Source organism: Xenopus laevis, chromosome 2L (genome assembly GCF_017654675.1).
Source record: "Xenopus laevis strain J_2021 chromosome 2L, Xenopus_laevis_v10.1, whole genome shotgun sequence".
Taxonomy (NCBI): Eukaryota; Metazoa; Chordata; class Amphibia; order Anura; family Pipidae; genus Xenopus; species Xenopus laevis.
The window spans coordinates 153,694,183-153,717,116 of NC_054373.1; the positions used below are offsets into that span (position 1 = coordinate 153,694,183).

General features: G+C 40.9%; 2 protein-coding genes across 7 annotated transcripts in view; one reads left to right on the forward strand and one right to left on the reverse strand.

Moving 5' to 3' along the window:
• Positions 1-6,653: 6,653 nt before the first annotated feature.
• Positions 6,654-18,057, reverse strand: hnrnpa1.L (heterogeneous nuclear ribonucleoprotein A1 L homeolog). Of its 5 annotated transcripts, none has more exons than XR_005965513.1 (12): positions 17,901-18,057; positions 15,194-15,310; positions 14,529-14,675; positions 14,226-14,436; positions 13,838-13,930; positions 13,653-13,751; positions 13,279-13,509; positions 12,236-12,358; positions 11,850-11,922; positions 8,759-11,713; positions 7,574-7,648; positions 6,654-6,758 (listed from the first exon to the last, which is right to left on the reverse strand). XR_005965513.1 is itself a non-coding variant. In XM_041582582.1 (9 exons), the coding sequence occupies exons 1-9, from the start codon at positions 17,913-17,915 to the stop codon at positions 11,861-11,863; spliced, it is 1,098 nt and encodes a 365-aa protein (XP_041438516.1). In that variant the 5' UTR covers positions 17,916-18,057; the 3' UTR covers positions 11,849-11,860. The 5 variants fall into 5 exon arrangements, 1 of the variants encoding a protein (XP_041438516.1); XR_005965512.1 differs by having other exon boundaries at positions 8,755-11,713; XR_005965514.1 differs by lacking the exon at positions 11,850-11,922 and having other exon boundaries at positions 8,755-11,713.
• Positions 18,058-18,210: 153 nt separating this feature from the next.
• Positions 18,211-22,934, forward strand: part of cbx5.L (chromobox 5 L homeolog) — a 35,955-nt gene continuing 31,231 nt past the window's right edge. For both annotated transcript variants that reach the window (XM_018247546.2, XM_018247547.2), the window contains exon 1: positions 18,211-18,559. The gene's annotated coding sequence lies outside the window, so the exon portion shown is untranslated. The remainder of the gene's footprint in view (positions 18,560-22,934) is intronic.

Below are 22,934 nucleotides of genomic sequence, written 5' to 3' on the forward strand. Positions count from 1 at the left end.
GGACTGAAATTTTATATTGTATAGTGAATTATCTGCAGTGTAAACAATGTAATTTAGAAATAAAAAATCATGACAGAATCCCTTTAAGTCAGTCTGGCTGAAAAATTCAAGGACTCATTGGCTTCACCCAAGGCCAATTCACAATGTTAGGTACAATATGAGCAGATTTACGGAAGCTTGAACTCTATGCCATATTTTCTATTTGAAACTCTAGTGTATATTAAATTATGTTTTGCATTACAGTGCTGTGGCTAATTTCTAATTAGTTTAACTAGACAAATGCATGGATCATTTCCACTCTAACACTTAAATGATTATATTAAATGGGGAGAGTTTTTGCCTTAATAATGTAAACCCTTCATAGAAAATGATAACACTACCTGAATAATGGCACGTCTGCAATTTATGTGGTTTAGTCTTGTGGGACTTTACTAATTTCCACCTGGAATTGGTTTGAGACAATAATGACTTACATGTTAGCAAACAACATTCGCCAGCGTGACATCATTTCATTACTTCGTTGATTTACTAACGGTCGTGGCGTAACTTTCCTAGCGAAGGAGATAGACTCTAGTGGTACTTCGCTCCCTAACGCCTGCTGAATTTGCGCTCTGGCGAATCGACGTAACTACGCAAATTCACTAAGAAGCGGATTTTACTGAACGTTCCTCATTCGCCAGACCTCAGATTAGGGGAAGTGCAATAGAGTAGATAGGCGTGCCAAAAAACGCTAGCGTCTTTTCCTTTTTCAGGGTGATAGGCTGAAAAAGAGCGTAATTTTTTTTGGAGTAACTGGCTTCCCCCCTACATTTCCTAACATATGCCACATAAACTATACACTGGGCTCATGTATAGGGCAATATAACAACTTTATTTTATTTTATTAAGGTTTCCTGGGCTTGTGTAGTGTAATGTATTTGCTGCAACATATACGTCCATTGTACTTTAACTTCCCACTGTATGTAAATTAGCCAACGCTAGCGCAACTTTGCATGGCGCAGTAACGCTAGCGCCACTTTGCCAGTGTTTGGCACCCTGGACGCAACTTCAGATTTTAGTGAATTAGCATTGTCCTGGCGAATCTACGCCTGGCGAAGTGTTGCGATGCGAGCAAAGTCGTCGCTGGTGAATTTTCCGAGGTTAGTAAATTTGCCCCAATGATCAGTACAGTAAAGTCATTAGTAGGTTTGTGATGGTCATGGTCAGACCTTGTTTTATTGAAGCTTATCCCGTATATGTAGAGAACATATACGGGATAAGTTTGGGTCTGGAAAAAAAAAATAAAATCATACCATTAATGAAGATCTTCAATGGGGGGGGGAAGGTTATGCCTCATGCATCACGTGTATTTATAAAACAGTGTTACATCAGTGTATATACCTGTTTGGCAGAGTCTGATGTATAAAGGTTTATATTTACAGTATATTTACAATATTGAAACTGGCATGCACACAGCACCCAAGTGCAAAACTAATGGTGGAGAAAGGTGTACAGCCTGGGTACCACCCAATAACGCAAGCCACACTGTAGGCTAAGATACAGATATATATTAAAGCACTGTAGATATTGGCAAAAAAATCCTAAAAATAAAGAAAACAAGGCCCATGTGCCCATATCGTTTATTTGACTCCTCTCCCAAAGATTTTGTTCACAGTCTGTTTAAAATGTGATATAGTTATGTTTACATTTAAATAAAGTGTTTAGTGCCTGGTTGGTTCACAACGTCAAGGCAAGAAGTGCAACCAATCATGTTACCCCCAGAGCTTTGTGTGTGGTGGTTGTGTTCTCCGTGTAGGAAATCCCAAATAGGCAGGTGATAATCTAAATTGAAGCACAAGAAAATCTGTATTTTATCATAATCCATCTCCCTGTATGTATCCTTCCCTCTGGACATTGATAGCAGCACAAGTTCATACTGGATCCTGAACAGTCTCTTGCCTGGAATTGATTTCACAATAGGCCCTGGCATTTCAAGTACACAGATGCCCTAACAGCCCCCACCAGCCCACTTCGTAGTCACTTTCTATGGCAGGGGTGTCCAAACTTTCGCAACGAGGGCCAGATTTGATGAGGTGAAAATGTGTGAGGGCCGACCATTCAGCCTGAGTCCATTCAGAGGTAGCTAACTTGCTATCAGGATCATTCACTCCTGGAGATGGACGCATGCACAGCGTTTAGGAAGTGGAATCAGTTTGGACTTATTCTCCGCTCCACTTTTAAACAAGGAATGCGTATGGATTGTACTAGCAGTCATATTTAAATAGGATCTTTGAGGTCTATATAAATCCCCTAGAATATTTGTCACTTGCAAGTCATCTTGAAACACTTACATTGCAACTATTTCACATACATCATTATTCTCGCTTTAACAAATCTGCACCAATGTCAATAGATTATGGCGAGTATACCACTGGTGGTAGAAGGAAAAGGCATGCAAAATGCTGAGCCGAAATGTACTCAGAGTAATCTAGTTTATCAGCATGTATATGTGTGCACAAGTGACTCCTACTTCCTAAAACCAAAAGCAAAGGCAAGTATGGAATACTCACATACGCATCCACACGTCTTTAGCGTTGCAGGTGAATAGACGCACTGACGTATTACTATTGAAGACTGCACTACTGGCATTTGACGCGCCGCTCTCTCGCATACGTCTTTTCTACTGCTGGCACGTCAGTTCATCTATTCACCTTCAGCCCTATATCTCACTGCCTGCCCGTAGTACACTATTTGCCTGCGCATTCAGCACTGTATTTGGACACCGAAAGTCAGCACCGCTGGGGAATACATGGCTTCTTAGCCTGAAATGGGCTGCATTAGTGTTAATTCCCGCAGAGATACTGTGGGCCGGTGTAAATTTGAACGAGGGCTGCAATTGGCCCACGGACCACAGTTTGGACATGCCTGTTCTATGGCATCTTACAGCAGCCCCTCTGGCATTTGCCAGAACCCACAGATTGCCAGTCCGGGCCTGATTAGATTCTAAAATAGGACCTGGCATTTCAAAGGGCCTAAATATTAATAGTAGGCACCCATTATGTCCCTCACCTCATTATGGCACTCACACCAGTGTATACAGATTCCCAGGCCAGTCCTCGTCCATAGCTGACTGTTACTGTCTGCCTGGACAGTTTCCTTGACTTATTCCATGTCTGTAGGTACTCATGGGCTTCTTAGAAAGTATAAAAGCTATTACAGATAACTTAGAGAAATTGGGAGTTAGGAATAACCTTATCTAAAAAGTTAATGGTCCATGTCTATGTAATGACAGAATGATTAATAAAGTCAGTAGGCTAGACATACTTTATATTATTTGTGGGCTTCTTTAATAGACGGGGGTGACCATAGGCCTTTAGCTGTGATGACTTGTGCCTTCATGAGCTCTGGACTTCTACCAGTTGCCTAAGCTTAGTGACCAGCACAATATACAGTATACTGTACATATAATAAAAGCCACAATACAAGACTAGTAGTAGAAATCAGGGTAGTCTCCATCAAAATGTAATCATCAGACTTGTAACATCCGCTTCTATGAAAACAGTCATTTTTGGCTTGATATTGTTTGACCCCTCTAAGCACACTGAGCATGTGCAGTATCACTGACACTTGAAAGATAGACATAGATGGCATAGTCAGGTGGACAAATTTGTAGGCCTGTATCATTATTACAAAACTGCTGACCCTATCTACTGTTCAGTTTTTAAGCATTTCTAGCCATATCCAGTTCATGTAAAAGACAATGAAAATAATTTACTCGGGGGGGGCTAACATTTTGCCCCCCCCCCCCCCGAGTAAATTATATTGCTACATTTCTTTCCCTAGGCAATGCCAAGAAATTCACATTTACTCTCCTAGGTACTCCTGGAAGCCCAGCTTGAAGGGCAATTCAAATTAAGCTCCACCCTTATTTGCTCTCCTGATTACAATTGATACTGTTGTTGAATAACCAACACCATATTTTAGAAATAATGTAGGCTCTTCTTTTACTTGTTCTGGGAATGCCCAATAGTTCATTCTTGGAGGTAATACCAAGTTATACAAAACAAGACATTGCCTTGCCTAAGAGCCAATCACCTAGTCTGGTTCCCTAAGACTTAGATTAGAGTCCTGCAGCGGATCGGGTACCCGTGTGTTACCCGCAAAAAAAGCGAGCACCATGCGGAATGAGGGGAGGATTTTCAGGTGCGGGTATACCCACTGGTCTTATTTAAATCTTATGTAATGTTGTCTATATTATACTCCTTTTAAAAATGTACGAAACCTGTTTCTGTCCCCGCCCACTTTTGATGACGTCACTTTCGGTTTGCAGCACCGTTGCTTCCTGTTTGATGGTGGTCGGCGGTTTGCAGATAAGGCAGTTGCGGGTCTGGTAGCAGATCAAAGTGGCTAAATATGCGGGTTTGGGTCTTAGAAATTGGTTCCGCGCAGGACTCTAACTTAGATCATATATATTATGCTAAAATGCCACACTAAATGCGAAATCATTAACACCCCTCCCCTACACCATAACCTACTGGGAAAACCCTATAAATGATGCCCTGCATATTGACATATATATATAGCAAGGTGATATTTTGAGATGTATATGGGGCACATGAAATTTAATTATTGCCACTGTAAATGTATGTAAATTCCCCGAATAGAGTAGAACACAGATTTTAGGTTTCCCAGGGGACAGGGTCAAAACAATGTAAATTATATGAAAACATAATCCAGGGAAGAAAAAAAAAAGATGCCTGTACGGAATTGTGAAAAAATGTAAATTACAGAAAACAGTACAATCCTAGTATATAAAATCAGGGTTATACTGTATCTGTATATACGTATTTTCTTCCATCCATTCTCTTATATCTATGTTTTATTTTATTTTTATTCTTTTACTGTTAAAATGGAAAAAAAAAGCTGTAAAGCGCTACCTTAGTTTATCTCCATAGCAATGGTCACAGGCACCACACTGAATTTGAGAGGGACATGTCTCCATAGAAACTGGGCCACTTGAATTCCCAATGATTCCGTGGACAATGACACACAAGCTCGCAACGTGATATGGAGAGACGGCACATCAAAGAGCAGGCAGGAGCTGCAGGTAAGTGCTGATGATACTACCTTGCCAGGAGGATAAGTGCATTTTCACTAAATAAGGCACAGTTGCCATGCAGAGCTGGGAATAGCGTTTAAAGGGAAACTATCACGAAAATCAAAATGTAATATAAGCTTATTACAATCAATTAAAAATTCTGTACTGTTCCTGAAATAATCAAGTTTATTTTCACTATCCCTCTCTCAGCATCTGTTTCTCTTCATTCTCTCTTCATGCAGCAGTTGGGTGTCAGATAATCATTGACAGTTAGATCCAATATTTATTATAAGGGGGCTTCTTTTGCCTACAAGATGTATTAGAGCTCACTCTTTTGATCTTTTACTTTAGGCTTATATAAAACATGGCATTTTTAACCATATTCCTTTTCTTTAAAAACCTAAAAAAAACTAAAAAAAAAAAAGTTGTAAACAAATATTGCTGTATGCCTGTACCCTGTTCTATCAACTGCATCCAACTGTCACAATGAGAATGTCATCCTTAAAGTGGTTCTGTCATGATTTCTATGATGTAGTTCTTATTTCTAAATTACACTGTTTATACTGCAATTAATTCACCATACCATATAAAAATCCATTCATAACCCAACAAGTGTATTTTTTTTTATTTATAATATTGGTGTGTAGGCAGCCGTCTCATGTCATTTTGCCTGGTCATGTGCTTTCAGAAAGAGCCAGCACTTTAGGATGGAGCTGCTTTCTGGCAGGCTGATGTTTCTCCTCCTCAATGTAACTGAACGTGTCGCAGTGGGACCTGGATTTTACTATTGAGTGTTGTTCTTAGATCTACCAGGCAGCTGTTATCTTGTGTTAGGGAGCTGGTATCTAGTTACCTTCCCATTGTTCTGTTAGGCTGATGGGAGGGGGTGATATCACTTCCAACTTGCAGTAAAAAGTGACTGAATTTTATCAGAGTACAAGTCACCTGACTGGGGGGCAGCTGGGAAACAGATAATATGTCTAGCCCTATGTCAGATTTAAAAATTAAATTAAAAAAAAATCTGTTTGCTCTTTTGAGAAACTGATTTCAGAGCAGCATTCTGCTGGAACAGTACTATTAACTAATGCATTCTGGAAAATAAATTTTTTCCCCCATGACTATCTTTAATTTTTGCAATCTTCTCCTGATGGGTCGCTGGAAAGTGAACATGATCACAACAGATTCAGAAGGACACATAAGAGTCCTCTGCACTCAACCCATTATCAATATATTTAAGACAGAGACATTTTGTGCATACTGCTACTAAAAAATGCCTTACCCTTTAAACAAAACAGGGATTGTTTGTCCATATATTGCAATATATTTAAGCTTCAGAAGGACGTTGGGAACAGGAAAGCTACCACATAATTGAGTTTGCATCAGTAAGCACATAAAGTAGTGGCGTAATACAGAAGACAGGCACAGGCCTACTTCCTTTATGGAGGGAGGGGGGCCTGAGGGGACCAACATCACAGCCAACCCTGTCACTGAATGCAAAGTTAAGCCACTGACCCAAAGAAAAATGCACAGGGCTCTTAACTGGCATCAACATTTATTCAAACAGAAAACCATGAGATAGAGAATCATAAAAACTTTATTTTGGAAAAGAACAAAAAAACAAAACAGAGCTACACAGTAGCTGTGAAATTTGAAGTTGGTCAGATCCGTCACATCAGTTAACCTAAAGAAGAGGGGGGGAAAAAATAAATAAATAAAAAGTTTAGGCACTTGCAAACCCAAAGTGTGGCCTAAATTACACAAGTAATGGGGGTGGGTAGATATCTACTTTTGCTCTTTGCTGCCACAAGTTTTGAAAACATGTACAGGTATAGGATCCCTTATCCAGAAACCAGATATCCAGAAAGCTACGGAATGGCTGTCTCCCATAGACTCCGTTTTATCCACATTTTTAAAAGTGATTCCCTTTTTCTCTGTTATAATAAAACAGTAGCTTGTACTTGATCCCAACTAAGATATAATTAATCCTTATTGGAAGCAAAACCAGCCTATTGGGTTTATTTAACGTTTAAATGAATATATAGTAGACTTAAGGCACAAAGACCCAAATTACGGAAAGATCCGTTATCCGGAAAACCCCAGGTCCCGAGCATTCTGGATAACAGGTCCCATACCTGTATTACGACTGCATCAATCAAGGCTAGCCATTTCACTCACTGAAAAGGTATTTCAAGAACTTTTCTTTGCGAGACTAGTTCCTTTCAAAAGTGACTTTATAGGTTCTCTCCGGTCAAGAGCAAATCGGTTAACTGTTAATCAAGGCACTGGGACAAGTTTATAAACACTGGGCAAGTTTGCATCTGGGCTGTAACCCATGGCAACTTGCAATTGCTTCCATTGTTCAACATGCAGCTGAAAAATAGTCACCGGTTGCTATGGGTTACTGCCCAGCGTTTGCAAATGAACCCCTTTGAGCTGGCATGTGACAGCACAAGCATTTATAGTTAAGCTGCTACAATATTTATGAGAAAAAGTTACCTTAAAACCTGTATCTGGACACTTCTTCACAAACCAAGGTCCACGTTTCGTTTAATCATGTAGATGGATATTCCCCTATAAAAACATGACTATTAGAAATGTAGAAGTCATTAGGGTTTATAACATTAGATTGTAGCGGAATGGACTATAGGCAAAATGCAATGAGATGGCTCGGGGAAGGATCTCTAACAAGCCTTCATACACACGGGGGTTCTGACTTGTGCTCAGTGTGTTATAAACGAAGACTCAGCATTCAAACTAACACCCATATCAGTGACTGGGTGTAACATAATAGCCACAACACTACTTCCTGCTTTGCAGCTCTCTTGGTTTCCACTGATTGGTTACCAGGCAGCAACCAATCAGAGACCAGAGGGGGGCCACATGAGTCATCAGTGAGTTTGCAATTGATCCTCAGCATTCAGCTCAGATTCAAAAGCAACAGTTATGTCCCATGTGGCCCCCCCTTACAGTCGCTGACCAACTCTGAAAAGCATAAAGTTGTGGATATTAGACATTAGCTCACTCCAGCCTTTATAGATTACAATTCTGGCTAACTATATTAGAAACATATTTTATTTCGCACAACCTATTTACCCAGTTTTAATTTTTACATTGAACTGTTCCTTTAAGAAATAGTGTGGATTTAGTTATTTATGAAAGAGCAAAGAAAGTGAAACTACATGTTTAACCCTCCGGTTGGAGGTAAATTATATACAGGGTGGATTTTTTGATCGAGTTATGCTCATCTGTAAGCCAAAATGGTCACAAGATAGGTGGAGCGAATTGTTTATACAGAGCTCAGTTCACTCCGCTAATTACATATAAGAAACTCAGGCTGGGGCATAAAAAGTGCTCAGTCAGAGTGCAAGCTCCTCCCCAACAAACACTCTGCAAATGAAGTAGAAAATACTAATGCAAAGTTTCCAAGCATTTTAGCTATAGTTTAGCGCAGATATGCTCTACACACCCTATAATCTTAGCTTTAAACAATAGAATATAAGCTCAAACCTGCACAATCTTACAGTAGATGTTATACTGAAACAGACAGTATAGTATGGCTTAAGCCACAAAAAAAAAAAAAAACCAAACACTGCATTAAAGCAAGGGCTGCCGACACCCAATTATAATGAACTTGCTTCAAAATAAAGTCATGAAGGAAGAGAAAAATCTGTTCTTACCTACCGAAAGGGGTAACATAACTTTCCCTTCTGGCTGGAAATGCCTGCTAGGCTTAATATGAAGCTTCTGCACTCTCGACTGCCTCCTTCCGATGAGCTGAGGAATCCCTGTAGCTTGGCTAGCCGTTAAGTGAGCACTGATCTGCTTTAATGGTTGCTTGGCTAATCTTTCTCAGCTGAAGGAAGGCTGGTCTGAGCTGACTGGAACATCTTGCTAGCAGTCTCTCTCCTTTTTACCTACTCCGTATTCAGTTCCTGACTGTCTTCATCCTCAGAAGGACCAGGCTAGCTTGCCTTGTATGTTTGGGTATAGCAAGTCTAAGCAGCAGCAAGTGGACAGAGCATGCTCCTGCTCAATGATTGCCACCAGGATCAGATGTACATGGCCGGTGCCAACCCCACTTTACTGCTCTGCCATTAAGAATCAGGGACGTGCTCCTATGTGTATCCACCTTTTATGTGTAACCCAGCCGCCCTATTTTATATTGCTTTATTGTACTCTATTATATCTTAATTTGTGGCATTTTATGTTTATATGCTTGAAACTCAAGCAACATTACTTGAATTTCTTTTTGGAAAACCAGTAAGAAATTTCAGTGTTCTGGCATGTAGATGGGGCATTTCAGGAGCCCAATACTGTAATAAGCATTTCCTTTAAAATTTTACTGTATAACTGCTGATACGCAAGGAGCTACAGAGGGAATTTCATTTCTCCCCCCCAAAAAAAAAAAAAAATTAAAAAAAAAAAAACACAAAATGGTCCCATCTCATTACTAGTAATAATGCCTTTTTATTGTAAATACCTTTTTATTATAAACATTTAGGCTAACCTCCCAATTCAGGCCAATGTCCATTCCATATGGCAGAATTACCCAAAATGGGTTCTCACTGTGTGTAGTGGATATTGCCCCTCACCACTAAAAACAGCTACATTTTAGTCAAAACCACCCCCAGCCTGTGTTTTACAGATGGCTTTCATTATACAGATGGGAGGCAGCAAAGAGATTTGGCTTTTTTCCCCCGGATGGGAATCCCAAAGTTGGCCTTGGCTCTACTTGACTAAAGGCAATAAATTTGAAAGGATGGTGTTCCCGCCACTATGCTGCGTCTAGCCACAAATATTACATTAAAGGAGAAGGAAAGGTTAAAAACTAACATTTATATATATATACACCAGTAAACCCTCAAAGTAATGCTTCTCAGAGTGCTCTGTCAAAAGGAACACCTAATTTCTTTCCTTCTATTGTGTACACATGGGCTTCTGTATCAGACTTTTTTCAGTTTAAACCTCCAGGGCTAGGGCATGCTCAATTTACTCCTCTCCCACACTCCCTGCTGTGCCCAGAGCTATGAGAGAGCAGGGAGACTCAGGCAGGAAGTGAGGTCTCACCAAGCTAATATGGCAGCTGCTATCCTAAACAGAGCTTCTAGAGCCGTTTATTCTGCAGAATGCTTCACCATACCAGAGTAAAGATAGCATTCTATCTTGCACGATTGTGGCTAATCTATTGACAAACTGCCTCTGTAACTATCCTTCTCCTTTATGGCAGCCATTTAAGTTCTGCTTTTAGCAATTTATATATGTTAACCAGTATTCTGCCACTATGTAGAAGATTTGACAGCAGAAAAAAAGCAACGTCCTTGCCAAGATGCACTGCTGCAGAGGCTCCAGGCATCACCGTAGTCCTCTTAGCACTCCCCTCCAGATAAATTATATATATATATAAAAAAAAAGTTGCTGCAGACAGAAGAGCTAGATGCTGTGCCAAACCGTTATTAAAATAAGCAAAAATCTATTTTGGGTAGGTGCATGTGGCTCTGTCCAACTCCCTTAAAAACATTACACAAGGTGTCGCACAAGTACTGGTATAAAGTAAAACCACGGAGCAGTAGATTTATTTCTACTGTTAACATATTTTACTTTTACAGCGGCCCTCAACTTGTGTTTTGCAGGTGTGAGGAACAAGAGCCTGGTATTGGCATCACATTTTACTTATGTTTGTACTGTAGATAGTAGTAGTTTAGATGCTGGACCCTAAACAAAAAACTATTGTACAACAGAAAAGCTGGAGCAGTAGACAGTACATTGGTGTATAGCCCACTTCAGCCCCACAGACAGGCACAGCAGCCACAGTGCAGATACACACAGCCCAACTTAGAATGAAAACTGCATGCTTTCTGATGTGTAGCTGCAGTGGCATTACACAAACTAACAAGTTTATTAGGAGTTTATCAGCTTCTCGTAGTCTGCCTACAAAACAGGTGGAGGAAAGCAGGCTGTACACTCGGCGACCATTTACCCCAACAGTTCTGGTTGCTAGGGTTTAATTGACCTAACAACTAGAAAAGGTTAGACTTTCTAATGGAAAACGAGCGACCTATGACCCCAACAAGCAGATCTTAAACTGCAGTTTCAAATAGGTCATACTGAGTTTAAGGGCAAACTTGTCCTTTAAGAAGCTCAAATTTGGAAGTTGTAACGTGGCAAAAAAACTGTACTGGCTGCACCTGTCGTCTAGGTTTAAGATTCACCCTGGACAGTAGCCTAAATTTGTCGAAGCAATGCTAAAACCAAACAAACGCACGTCTCCTACATCAAATCTCCTCAAAATTACCCTACACATTTTTAAAAAAAGGGGACAATTTATTTAGTCATGATCAAGATTTGTACAGTTCAACAGCATGACCACAAGGAGAAAAAAAAAAAATAAAATAAAAGGCAGCTTTCATATAAAGGAACCTATGCATTAAAAAAAAGCCAAAACATGGTCACAAAACAAACTTATTTCTTCATACAATTAATGTGTGACAAATAGTCCTGCGTTTTCCTCATTGGTTACTGATTCGCTAACATTTCTTCATGTAGCAGCTATGCCTGCCACACCTGTGCTTGGCTGAATTCAACTTTTGTAGTAACCTGTCGCTTGCCTGGCTGTCCTCTGCTGCTAAGCATTGCTTCCTGTTGAATAACATGGAATAAGGGTTAATCTACACGTGTATTTACGCAGCTAGTATCGCACAGCACTAAGATGCCATATTCAAGACATTTTTACTGGAACCACTGTTAGTTCACACGGCAGAGTTGAAGATCATACCTGTGGAAAAATTAAAACCTCCTCCCACCGCCATATCCGCTACTGCTGCTAGCAGACCCTCCGCCATAGCCACCTGAAGTAAATAAAGCAGATTTTACCAACGCAATCTTTACAGTTGATTAAAACTGCTCTTTATAGTAGGAGAAACTACCCTGCTAGTGCCTAAAAAAATAAATAAAAATGTAAGTCTTTTAACAGGCAGGCTGACCCTCCCACCCAAATATATAGCCTTGGGGCAGAAACATGACCTGGACAAGACAAACCACTTAATCAGAGCATAAGCCATTGCAATATCCACAATCCAGAAAGTATGTATATACTCTATTTTCTATCACAACTTTTACAGCGGCCATCAACTTACAGATTTAGCAAAAAATAAATCTTACCTCCATATGGTCCAGAATTTCTGCCACCACCATAATTTCCACCTTTCATTGGGCCAAAGTTGGATGATGACTGACTGTTGTAGTTGCCAAAGTCGTTATATCCCCCACTGCTACCAAAGTTACCTAAAAATATAAAAATCACAAGTTAGAGTGGATATTTACCTTTGAGAACTTTAGTATGATTCTGAGACAATTTGCTTTCATTTTTTATTATTTGTGGTTTGAGTTATGTAGCTTTTTATTCAGCAGCTCTTTAATTTGCATTTTACAAAACTGAATCCTCATTTGCATATGCAAATTAGGGGTGGAAAAATATATTTGCATATTTTGTCAGTCATGTGATTTCCCTCCCCGCCCCTAATTTGAATATGCAAAATAGGCCTGGCAGAAGGATTCGGACTAGTCTAAATTAGGGAGGCACCGAATCCAGGATCCGATTCGTCTGAATCCTTCTGCCAGGCTGAACCGAAACCTAATTTGCATATTCAAATTAGAGGCGGGGAGGGAAATCACATGATTGTCACAAAATAAGTAAAACATTTTTTCCCCATCCCTAATTTGCATATGCAAATTAGGATTCGGCTAAATCTTTTGAGAAGGATTCAGGGGTTCAGCCGAATCCAAAATAGTGGATTCCGCTGCATCCCTAGTCTAAATTACCCTAGCAACCATGCATTGATTTGAATATGAATAAGAGGATCGGTAATAAAAAGTAACTATTAACAATACATTTGTAGCCTTACAGAGCATTTGTTTTTTTAGAAGGGAGTCAGTGACGCCCATTTGAAAGCTGCAAAAGTGTCAGAAGAAAATGGCAAATAACTATAGAAAATAATGAAAACTAATTTGAAAAGTTGATTAGAATTGGCCATTCTATAACACAGTAAGTTACCTTTAGTGAACCACTCCTTTAAGCCCAGCTTTGAACAGTATCTTTAATATGGTGGAAGAAATTTAGCAACTACTTCTTCAACAGCAACTCTCTAGACTTAATGCTCCTTTTTCTTCAAAAATACGCTTCCAGGTAAATAGCAGTTACTTACCACCAGAGCCACTGAAGCCACTGCCTCCGCCATTATAACCATCGTATCCTCCATTTCCACCATATCCACCTCCTTGGCCACCACCACCATATCCACCTCCTTGGCCAGCACCATATCCACCTCCTTGGCCAGCACCATAGCCTCGGTTACCACCCGAGTAGGGAGGGCTGCCACCATAATTGCCATCACCATTGTAGCCGTCTCCACCATAACCTCGATTACCAAATCCACCTGTAATAAGCAAGATAGGTCAATTCAAACATAAGGAAAAAAAAAAAAAAAAAAAAAAAAAAGTAACTCCTTGCAATGAAGTTACCAAAATCCACGTGCAGCGTTTAAATTGTAGAGTGGTTAAGTAAAAAATCCTCACGTACCCCCTCCTCCTCTGTTGCCACCAAAGTTGCCACCACGACCACCAAAGTTATCATTACCAAACCCACCACGGCTTCCATAGTTTCCAGAGCCACCACGTCCTTGAAAGAGAAAGGGGGTGAAAAATGTGAATTGTCAAAATGGACCTTCAGAAGTAGAATTAGTTTTTTTGAAACTGAAGCCTTACCTCTCTGACTGCCAGAAACACTTGCCATTTCCTGTTTGGAGAGTGCCTTCCGCACTTCACAATTGTGGTTGTTGACGGTGTGATATTTCTGGACTGCAAATAACAGAACACATTTAAATCAATAGGAAGTGCTGTTTGTCAGTTTATGTACAAGTTGAACACCTGTTCAGATGCTTTTGTTGCTGTGAGATCAATGCAGTGTGGCTATCCAAAAAAAAATTACTTGCAAAAGCCAACTTGATTCATTTAATACTCCCAAAAGTGTAGCATATCGCTCTGCAGTCCATGTGTTAGAACAAGTTACCCCGACTAGGAACAACAAAAAGCAAACGTTAACTTTTGCCCACCAACACAAACATCTCCTTAGGTTATTAACAAGTCAACTTACTGACAATCTTGTCAACGGAATCATGATCTTCAAATGTGACAAATGCAAAGCCTCTTTTCTTGCCACTGCCTCGGTCAGTCATTATCTCTATAACTTCAATTTTGCCATATTGCTCGAAATATTCTCGTAAATGATCTTCTTCTGTGTCCTCCTTGATACCACCTACAAAGATTTTCTTTACGGTGAGGTGTGCACCAGGCCTAGAGGAATCCTGGAGTGGGGATAAAGATATATTGCTATAAATTGCTGACCAGTCAAATCTCATTCACAGCAAGAGAGGTTACTAGATATAAATTCACTTACCTCTCTAGAGACAGCCCTTTTAGGTTCAACCACTCGCCCATCCACTTTATGTGGGCGAGCAGTCATGGCAGCATCTACTTCATCTGTAGATAAGTATGTAACAAATCCAAAGCCACGGGAACGTTTTGAGTTTGGATCCCTCATAACCTGCCATAGCCAGAAAAAGCCATGTTAATTTATACACGACAATGTGTGAACACACTATGCAAATATTTGGTTACCTAAGAAGGTAAAGGGGAAATAAACCCGACAGCCAGCCTAAATGGAGGGTGTTCATTTCTTTATTAAAATAACACCCATGTACTGTCAGATTACACAGTGCTTAGGGTGAAGCTGCTCTCCATGAAAATTTAGCTCTTTAGCAAATCCCCCTGTATAATTAAGTTAACACCTGTTAGATATTGGCTGCAGCCAATGTCATTATTTAAAGAAACTCCTCACTGATGGGATGATAGAAAAGGTAAAAACAAAACAATTTAATGCAGTCCAAGTTACTTCATGTCATCAGCAAATTATATTCTATTTTACAGTTTGAAGAATGGATTATAACAAAATCATTTAGAGGGCTGCAAAGAATGTGAGCACACTGGTGGTGGCCATAGAAGTCTTGCAGTGTCACATCTAACCCATAGCATTTTCTTGATACACAAATACCCATTCCTTACCACACAGTCTGTAAGGGTGCCCCATTGCTCAAAGTGCTCGCGGAGACTTTCATCTGTGGTTTCAAAACTCAAGCCTCCAATGAACAGCTTGCGGAGTTGCTCTGGCTCGTTGGGTGCCTACAGAAAAGGTAAAAATTAGCGGAGGCCAGAAACATGTATCAGCACAATCAGTTTATAACAAAACAGACCCCCCAGGGAAGGGAAAAAAAAGTTAAACAGCAAAGAGTCCTATTTCAATTAGTCATCATACATAAAAAGAGCTAAAACCTAAATCTGCAGCTAATGTGTTTAGGTCACATTAAGTAAAAAATGTATTTGAGAAGCGTTGATGGTGGAGCTCACCCACACACAGTGCCTCACCACGTCCGTAGCAGCTATCACGGGATCTGTTACTTCGTCCGATCATTTGAATACACAGAAATACATTACCCGCTTGCAGCACTGACAGGCGCTTTGTGCCCCAAAAACCGGGCACTTCCTCTGAGTTCTCACTTTGGCCTCCCGTGAATGTGTCAAGCACTGTGAGTGGGTAGTGTATTTCTGCACATTATGAACAGCATTAAACAAGAAATAGTATTCTAGGGGGCCTTTCTAGGTGCAAGTTTACCCAGCATTTAGAAAATGAGCCCCATCGATCTGAATAAAAAAAAAACAAAATAAAAACCTGTCCGGCAAAAAAGACTGTGTGTGTGTGGGGGGGGGAGCACCTGGCTCATTGATTCCACCCAGTTACCTAGGGGCCTACTCCTTGTTCAAGTATGCTTAACGAAACGAAAATTCAGGAGATTTAGTCGCCCGTCGACAAACCCGTCTCTTCTTCAGACGACTAATCTCCCCAAACTGCCTTCCCGCTGGCGGAATGGCACTCCGAGCACTTCGTTTTCCGAGATCAGTTGCCGGAAGAAGAGGCGATTTGTTGCGGAACGACAATCGTGACTCTGCTCTTAAAAGGGGTTGTTCACCTTCCAAACACGGTTTTCAGTTCAGTTGTTTACAGATGTACAAGTTTAGGTGCACTTGAACAGTTTGGATATTTAGCCAGGCCCATTGTTTATTTTTTTTACTGTTTTTCCAAAAAGTTTAAAGTTGAACGTTCGTGTCGCTGGTGTTTAAGTCTGGCAGCTCAGTAATTCAGTTGCAGACTCTAAAAACTCTTACAGTTTTGCAACATTGAGTTGATACATTTCTCAGCAGCATCTCTGGAGTATTAGCAACTATTGTATCAATTCCAACAGCTGCCTGTAATGAAACCCAGGGATTCTGCTCAGCAGGGACAAGGATAAGAAATGTATCAATTCAGAATAGTTGAGGGCCTCTCAGCTGTGAGCAACATTCAGATGTAAAAAGAGTTGGGGCGCAACACAAGCATGAAAAATGTCCCTGGGTGGTAACAAATAAGGACTATAATTGGCTATTGGGTAACCTCTGTGTGGACTGGCAGCCTATAGGAGGCTCTGTCTGGCAGTACACCTGGTTTTTATGCAAAAAAAAAAAAATCCTCAACCTGCAATTCAAAAATAAAATCCTGTTTAGAGGCCACTAGGCGCAATATCCAATGGGGTTGGGGAGCAACATGTTGCTCACAAGCTACTGGTTTGGGATCATTGGTTTAGGGGGGTCAGCAACCCCTTCCAAGAGCTGCTTTAGAAGGTGAAAAAAAATGTAGACAGTGTGACACATTGAAAATAGAAACAAATTGGAAAAAGTCGTTATTTCTGATGATCTATCGGAAAACAACCCCTTTATGTTAATTTTAGGATGTCATAGAATGACCAATTCTAAACAACTTTACAAATCGATGCATGTTTTTTAAAATTATTTCCTTTATTCTGTTTTTTTTCCCAAATTAAAATGGGGTGGGGGGGGGGGGGTCATTGAATCCATCTTAAAAAAACAAAATGCCTGTAAGGCTACAAATGTATGTGTATAGCCAGTGTTTATGAATGGTCTATTCAGGCCTATTGCAGGCAGTTCAGATCAGTGCATGGGGCCTAGCAACCAGACTGCTGCTATTGCAAGTTTGACTGCTGCCGAATAAGAATCGAAATAACAGAAAAACAATTGATAAAACATAAGTCAATTACTAATTGTCGCAGAATATCACTGTACATTATACCAACAGTTCTCAAAGCTGTAAGCTGTTCATCTGTGCGTCAAAATGGAGGCCAGAATGCGTTTTTACTAAACGTGGGCGACTAACAGGGCACTGATCGCATCCTTTGGAGCATACATTAGTTTATTCCCATTAACAGACAAAGTTATTCCAGGGGAAGTCTACGAGCAAAGGCCTGTGTATTTATTGTTACAGGGCAACTAGTGATAAAGCAGAAGAGGCCAGGTCATTGGATAAAAACACGCGCCTTCCCGCTGCACAACATACGTCGCCGCCATTAAGCGAGAAGAAAATAGGCGGTACCACAGCGGGTGGAGCAGACAAAATGGAGGCAGACAAAGACACTACGCAAGGCTTAAAAGAGAAGCCTGAAGGCCTACGTGTTACTCACAGAATACAGCGAATGTCTAATTCAAACTGAATTACGTGAATTCCCTCATGGTTACATTATAGGGGGAAAATGAAAAGACTGGCACGAAAAGGCGCCTGCGCTACTATAAATCCTACGGACAATAAGGAAAAGATGTAAAATAAAGGGGGCTATGACGAAACCATAATGAGCGCGGGGGACCTGGGCGCTGAACTAGGCCTTACCTCGGACTTGTGCATGGTGACTCTCCCTTTTTAACTCGACAACGACTGAAACAAAAGAGAAGCGACAGGAAGGAAGAGTGTAGACTATAGCGCAATGGCTCTTGTATATTTAGTCTGCCCCGAACACGCCCACTTGCCTCCTAATTGGTGGCAGTCCGCGTAGGCGTCGTCGATTGGGCAACTTGTATGACGTTTCTCTGCGTTGATTGGGTTTAAGACACTGGGGAGGAGGAGAAAATGAATTCCGGGTTTAGTTAGTCAGTCCTATTATCCGGCCTAGGTGAGGTACCGGTACGCCCCGTTTTCTCATTGGGCCAGTGATTATAGGTGTATGTATTCTATACCGATAATGGCTGTGCTCGTTTTACAGAGATTCGTTTCTAACCATTGTAATTGGAATTCTATAGCGGCTCAGTATGTTGCCCGGTTTTCCCATTGAATGGTTTAGGCTGCAGTGTGGCAGGAAGAAGGCGCAGTAGCGTGTACTCGAGGAGGGATATTCTGTTAGGCCGGAGGGCGGCGTTGCGCATGCGTCTAGTGGGTTGTTTTTGGCGGGGTTTGGTCTCTGGCTGCGTTCAGTAGCGCTCGTTAGGAGGCTTCACTTAATTCCTGGTAGCGAGTAGGTTTCGGCGGCCGCACGTTGTATTTCGCGCAGGAAGGTGAGTAGAAATCGCTGCCTTCCCTCACCGGCCGTTGCCATTCATTGGCTCTGTGAGGAGCTGCCACTGTGGGAATGACGGGGAGACAGGGGACTGCTGGAGACATGATTGGCGGAGGTTTATGTCCGCACACAAACTTTAGGGAATTATTTAGTCGCTGTGGGGACGATAGCGCGAGGCTCACGGGGCAACATCGGCCAAACTTGGGTAGTTACCTGGCAGCGCTGGGCTGTAGATATTCACTTGTATATTGTCAGAATACATTGTATGCATTGCCCAGCCTGCAGGGGATTGTGGGAAGTGTAGTACAAACAGCTGGACTGTGATTGATGTCAATCCTCCATTCATTCCATCATGGTTGGGTCTCAGCCACAGATGGAATGTCTGTTCTGCCCCCTTCCAGCTGCTGCTGAGCTATGTCTGAGCTGTGAGTGGTGTAGTTCAGCAGGAACTCTCTGCCACAGGTTGGGTATCCATAACCCAAGCAAAACCATGGCCCTTGGCTCTAAAACACAGGCACTATTCTACTGAATGTAACAGACAGCCCAGCAGCCTTACACTGTGCACATGACTTGTACTAATTGGCATCACTTTCAGCAGAACAGTTTATGTGCAGGAATTGTCTTTTCACAGGCAAAGGATATGTGCAGACTTGAGCCTTGCCTCCACTTCTCTGTTCAACGAACTGTCAGTTAATTTCTTCTTTTTTCTTGTAGATTTTTTTATTTGATATATATCTATATATACAGATATACATTCACACACACACTCCTTTGTATTAAGACATCCTGCCCTTAGTGGGAGCTTGCTGTCCTAATAACAGCTCCTATAATCTTTGGAAAATGCATTTGCTGCAAAGGATCCAGACATCCCCCCAAACCAGATCTTGTCATTACCCCCACCCCCTATAGATAAAGCACAATACCATGGAATAGATTGACGTGCTTGCATGAGACTTGGAAGTGTTGTATGGCTGGTTATTATGATTCACCGGCACTCACCCTCAATTGATCAAATCCCGGGTGCTCCTCAGAGGGAAGCAAATAGATACAGTTAGGAGCACTCACGGGTGTAGTGATAAAGAAGCGTCTTTTATTGGAGTGTTAAAAACTACCCCACATCAACGCGTTTCGGTTCTCTCTGAACCGTCGTCAGGATGATATATATATATATATATATATCTCACATGTTCAAGGGCTAGATGAAAATGATGCCATGCAGTGAAGCTTTTGAGCAGACTGGGGGCCATAAAATGCCCTTGCACTGTCAAATCCAGCCTGTGGGCTTTAAGTTGGACAGCCCTGCTTTAAATAATCGCTTCACATCTGTTTGCCAATTAAGCAAACTTTCAAGGTGTAATCTTAATAAAAGAGTTTGCTGTTTTATATTAGCAATGGTTAGGGCAGGCATTTCAAAAGTGTGGCCCGGGGGCCAATTGCGGCCCGTTTTCAAATTTACACTGGCCCTCAGCCTCCATCATGAAATAAATAATAATGAGGCCCCCCAGCACAGTGCGATCAGGAATCCCATAGCAGTAATATTAAGGCACATTAGTGAAATGATCTTCCACTTGGTCTATACTGCTGCCTGTGTGCTGAAGGTGTTAGCAATAGACACGTACTGGCACGTAGAGACGCGCTGATTTCACATACTTCTTTAGGGCTGAAGGGGTCAATAGACATACTGACGTGCCAGTACTGTAAACTAAAGAAGTATGGCGTCATTACGTACCAGTAAGTGTCTTTTGCTAACACCTTCAGCACACAGGCAGCAGTATAGACCAAGTGGCAGATCATTTCACTAATGTGCCCAAATATTACTGCTACGATTACTCGATTCCTGTAATTTAATGGTTCAAAGAATGTCAGGCTGAATGGTCGGCCTCCACACATTTTCACCTCACCAAATCTGGCCCTCGTTGCAAAAAGTTTGGGCACCCCTGGGTTAGGGTTTGGTTAGTGCCCACCAGTGAGCAGGTAAAGTGGTATGCACCTTAGCTGCTCACACATTGTGCTGGAAGGTATTGAGCTGGGAGTTATAGTATTTCATTAAATATTCACTGCTCTAATTAAGCAATATCTAACTTGAATCCCACCAACAGCAAACTAACCAGGCCCAGACTAGCAAACTGTAGATTCTGGCAAATGCCACAGGGGCATATGAAAAATGTAAAATGGGGGTCCTAGTGTAGTTGTAGTTCACAGGCTGGACATTTGTTTGAATGTGCCTTTTGTATACTAAATTCTTAGATTGTAAGCATCCTTTATGTTTTTGTAAAGCCAACTGGAGCTAAGTATTAACTGTGGGCAGATTTTAGCATGGGCAGTAACCCATAGCAACCAATCCCAAAATTGCATTTTTTTTTTTAGCCAGCTGCAGGGGTGAACAATGAAAGCAAAAATGTGTTTTTTTGCCACAGTGTTCATAAATAAGCCCCTGTGCACAATCTACGTTCAATGTGTGGTTTACACCTATGTTTAACACTTGGCCACAAAGGGGTGAGAGAACTCTTCTTTTTCACTCATAAAAAGACTTTATTATTTCAGAATGCATTTGTAAATTGATATCTTTTTTTTTCCTTTACATATTTAAAGTTTTATATGATTTACAAATGCATCAAAATAGTTTAGTATGCATTTTTGCCCAAGCAGCTATTGTACAGGTTTCCCATTGTCTTTATAATCCCCTTAAAAGAAGCCAAGAGGGGTCATGGCCTTTCAGACAAGGGGACATGGTATGATGTCATTAGAGGCGGACCTACTGAAATGCAACAAGGGTAATTCTCTGTTTTTTTTTATACCCTACATATATAGATTTCATAAATCTATGATATTCGTTTTTCCATATAACAAGCACCTGTGGTCTTGTGATCCCTGGTAAACTACCTGCAAACTTAGATTCTGTGACCGTTTAGAATCTGTCCGTTGCAAGGAAAAGGTACTTTTACTTGTGACTTTTTATGTACATCACTTTTGCACCCAAATGTGATCTATACTCTTCTGAGCAGAAGTACACAACCCAAACCACTGCCTTCACAGAGTAGTTGAAGTATCATTGTCAAGAGAAAGGCAGGGCTAATTCTCTGCCTTCATTTATCTGGAGGCTTGGGGTAGAACTACACGGTGCGGCTCGAGCCAACACGTCGCCATGCGCCGAAATGCATGTGGTGTGTCGGATCTTCTGTAGATACAGGAAGTGAAGGAGAAATCGCAGGTAAGACCTACATATATCTAACTGTCTGATGAAAACGCTGCACGATGCGTTTTCATCAGACAGTCGGATAAATGTAGTTCTTACCTGAGATTTCTCCTTCACTTCCTGTATCTACTGAACATCCGACACGTCACATTCGTTTAGTCGCCGGGCGATGTGTCGGCTTGAACCGCACCGTCTCGTTCTACCTTAGAATTAAGGTGACCCTACACACACACACACGGATATCTTACAAAACAATTTGGTGCATGTATGGTGAGAGACAAGATGCCTGATGTTGTTAAGACTTGTCTGTCGACTCGATCGATTGGTGAATCATCAGATACAGGTAGAATTATTTTGTTTCTACCTGTATATCTGAGGGTTCAGCTCTTAATATTGGTAGAGAAAACAAATTATCTTTCCTGCCACCTATAGTAGCAGGAAAGATCATTATTATAACTTCTGCAGCAACCTTTAGCCCGTGTGGCATTAGCCATAGGGTTTCAAACTCTCTCTCTGACATAATGCCAAAGGTCTTGAGTTCAGGGCTAGTTCAAGTTATACAGGTATGGGATCTGTTATCCAGAAAGCTCTGAATTACAGGAAGGCTGTCTCCCATTTTATCCAAATAATCCACATTTTTAAAATAAATAGATTTTTACCTTTTTCTCTGTAATAATAAAGCTGTAGCTTGCACTTTATCCCAACTAAGATATAGTTAGTCCTAATTGGAGAGGAAACCATCCTTTATTTAATGTTTACATGATTTTCTAGTAGAATTAAGGCATGAAGATACAAATTACAGAAAAGTCTCTATATCCAGAAAAAGGTCCAGAGCATTCTGGATAACAGATCCCATACCTGTATATTAAATCTCTTCAATGTATAACTTGAATAATAGCGAAATGTTCACTAAATGCACATAGTGTAACCAAAACTCTGCTTGGCAATTTAAAGAATACATCCAAATAATATTCAGTCAAGACTTTTGCTGCTTTTTACAGACAAATTCCTTACATACATTTCACACATGCGTGATAAACAAGATTAAGCAATATTAGCACAACTGGAGACAGGATAAAGTGTTCTATACAGGTTGAAGGTGTTTTATACAGATTGAAAGTGTTTCATAAACGGTTTCGTTGTGCTTTTCTGTTGCCCACCAGACATGAATGGGAGG

Excerpts from the sequence above, each read along its gene's own strand:
- hnrnpa1.L (XM_041582582.1), bottom strand. Across the intron at positions 13,752-13,837 it reads TGTTTCTGGCAGTCAGAGAG|GACGTGGTGGCTCTGGAAAC; the intron begins GTAAGGCTTCAG and ends TTCTCTTTCAAG. Across the intron at positions 12,359-13,278 it reads TGGCTTCAGTGGCTCTGGTG|GTAACTTTGGTAGCAGTGGG; the intron begins GTAAGTAACTGC and ends TTATATTTTTAG.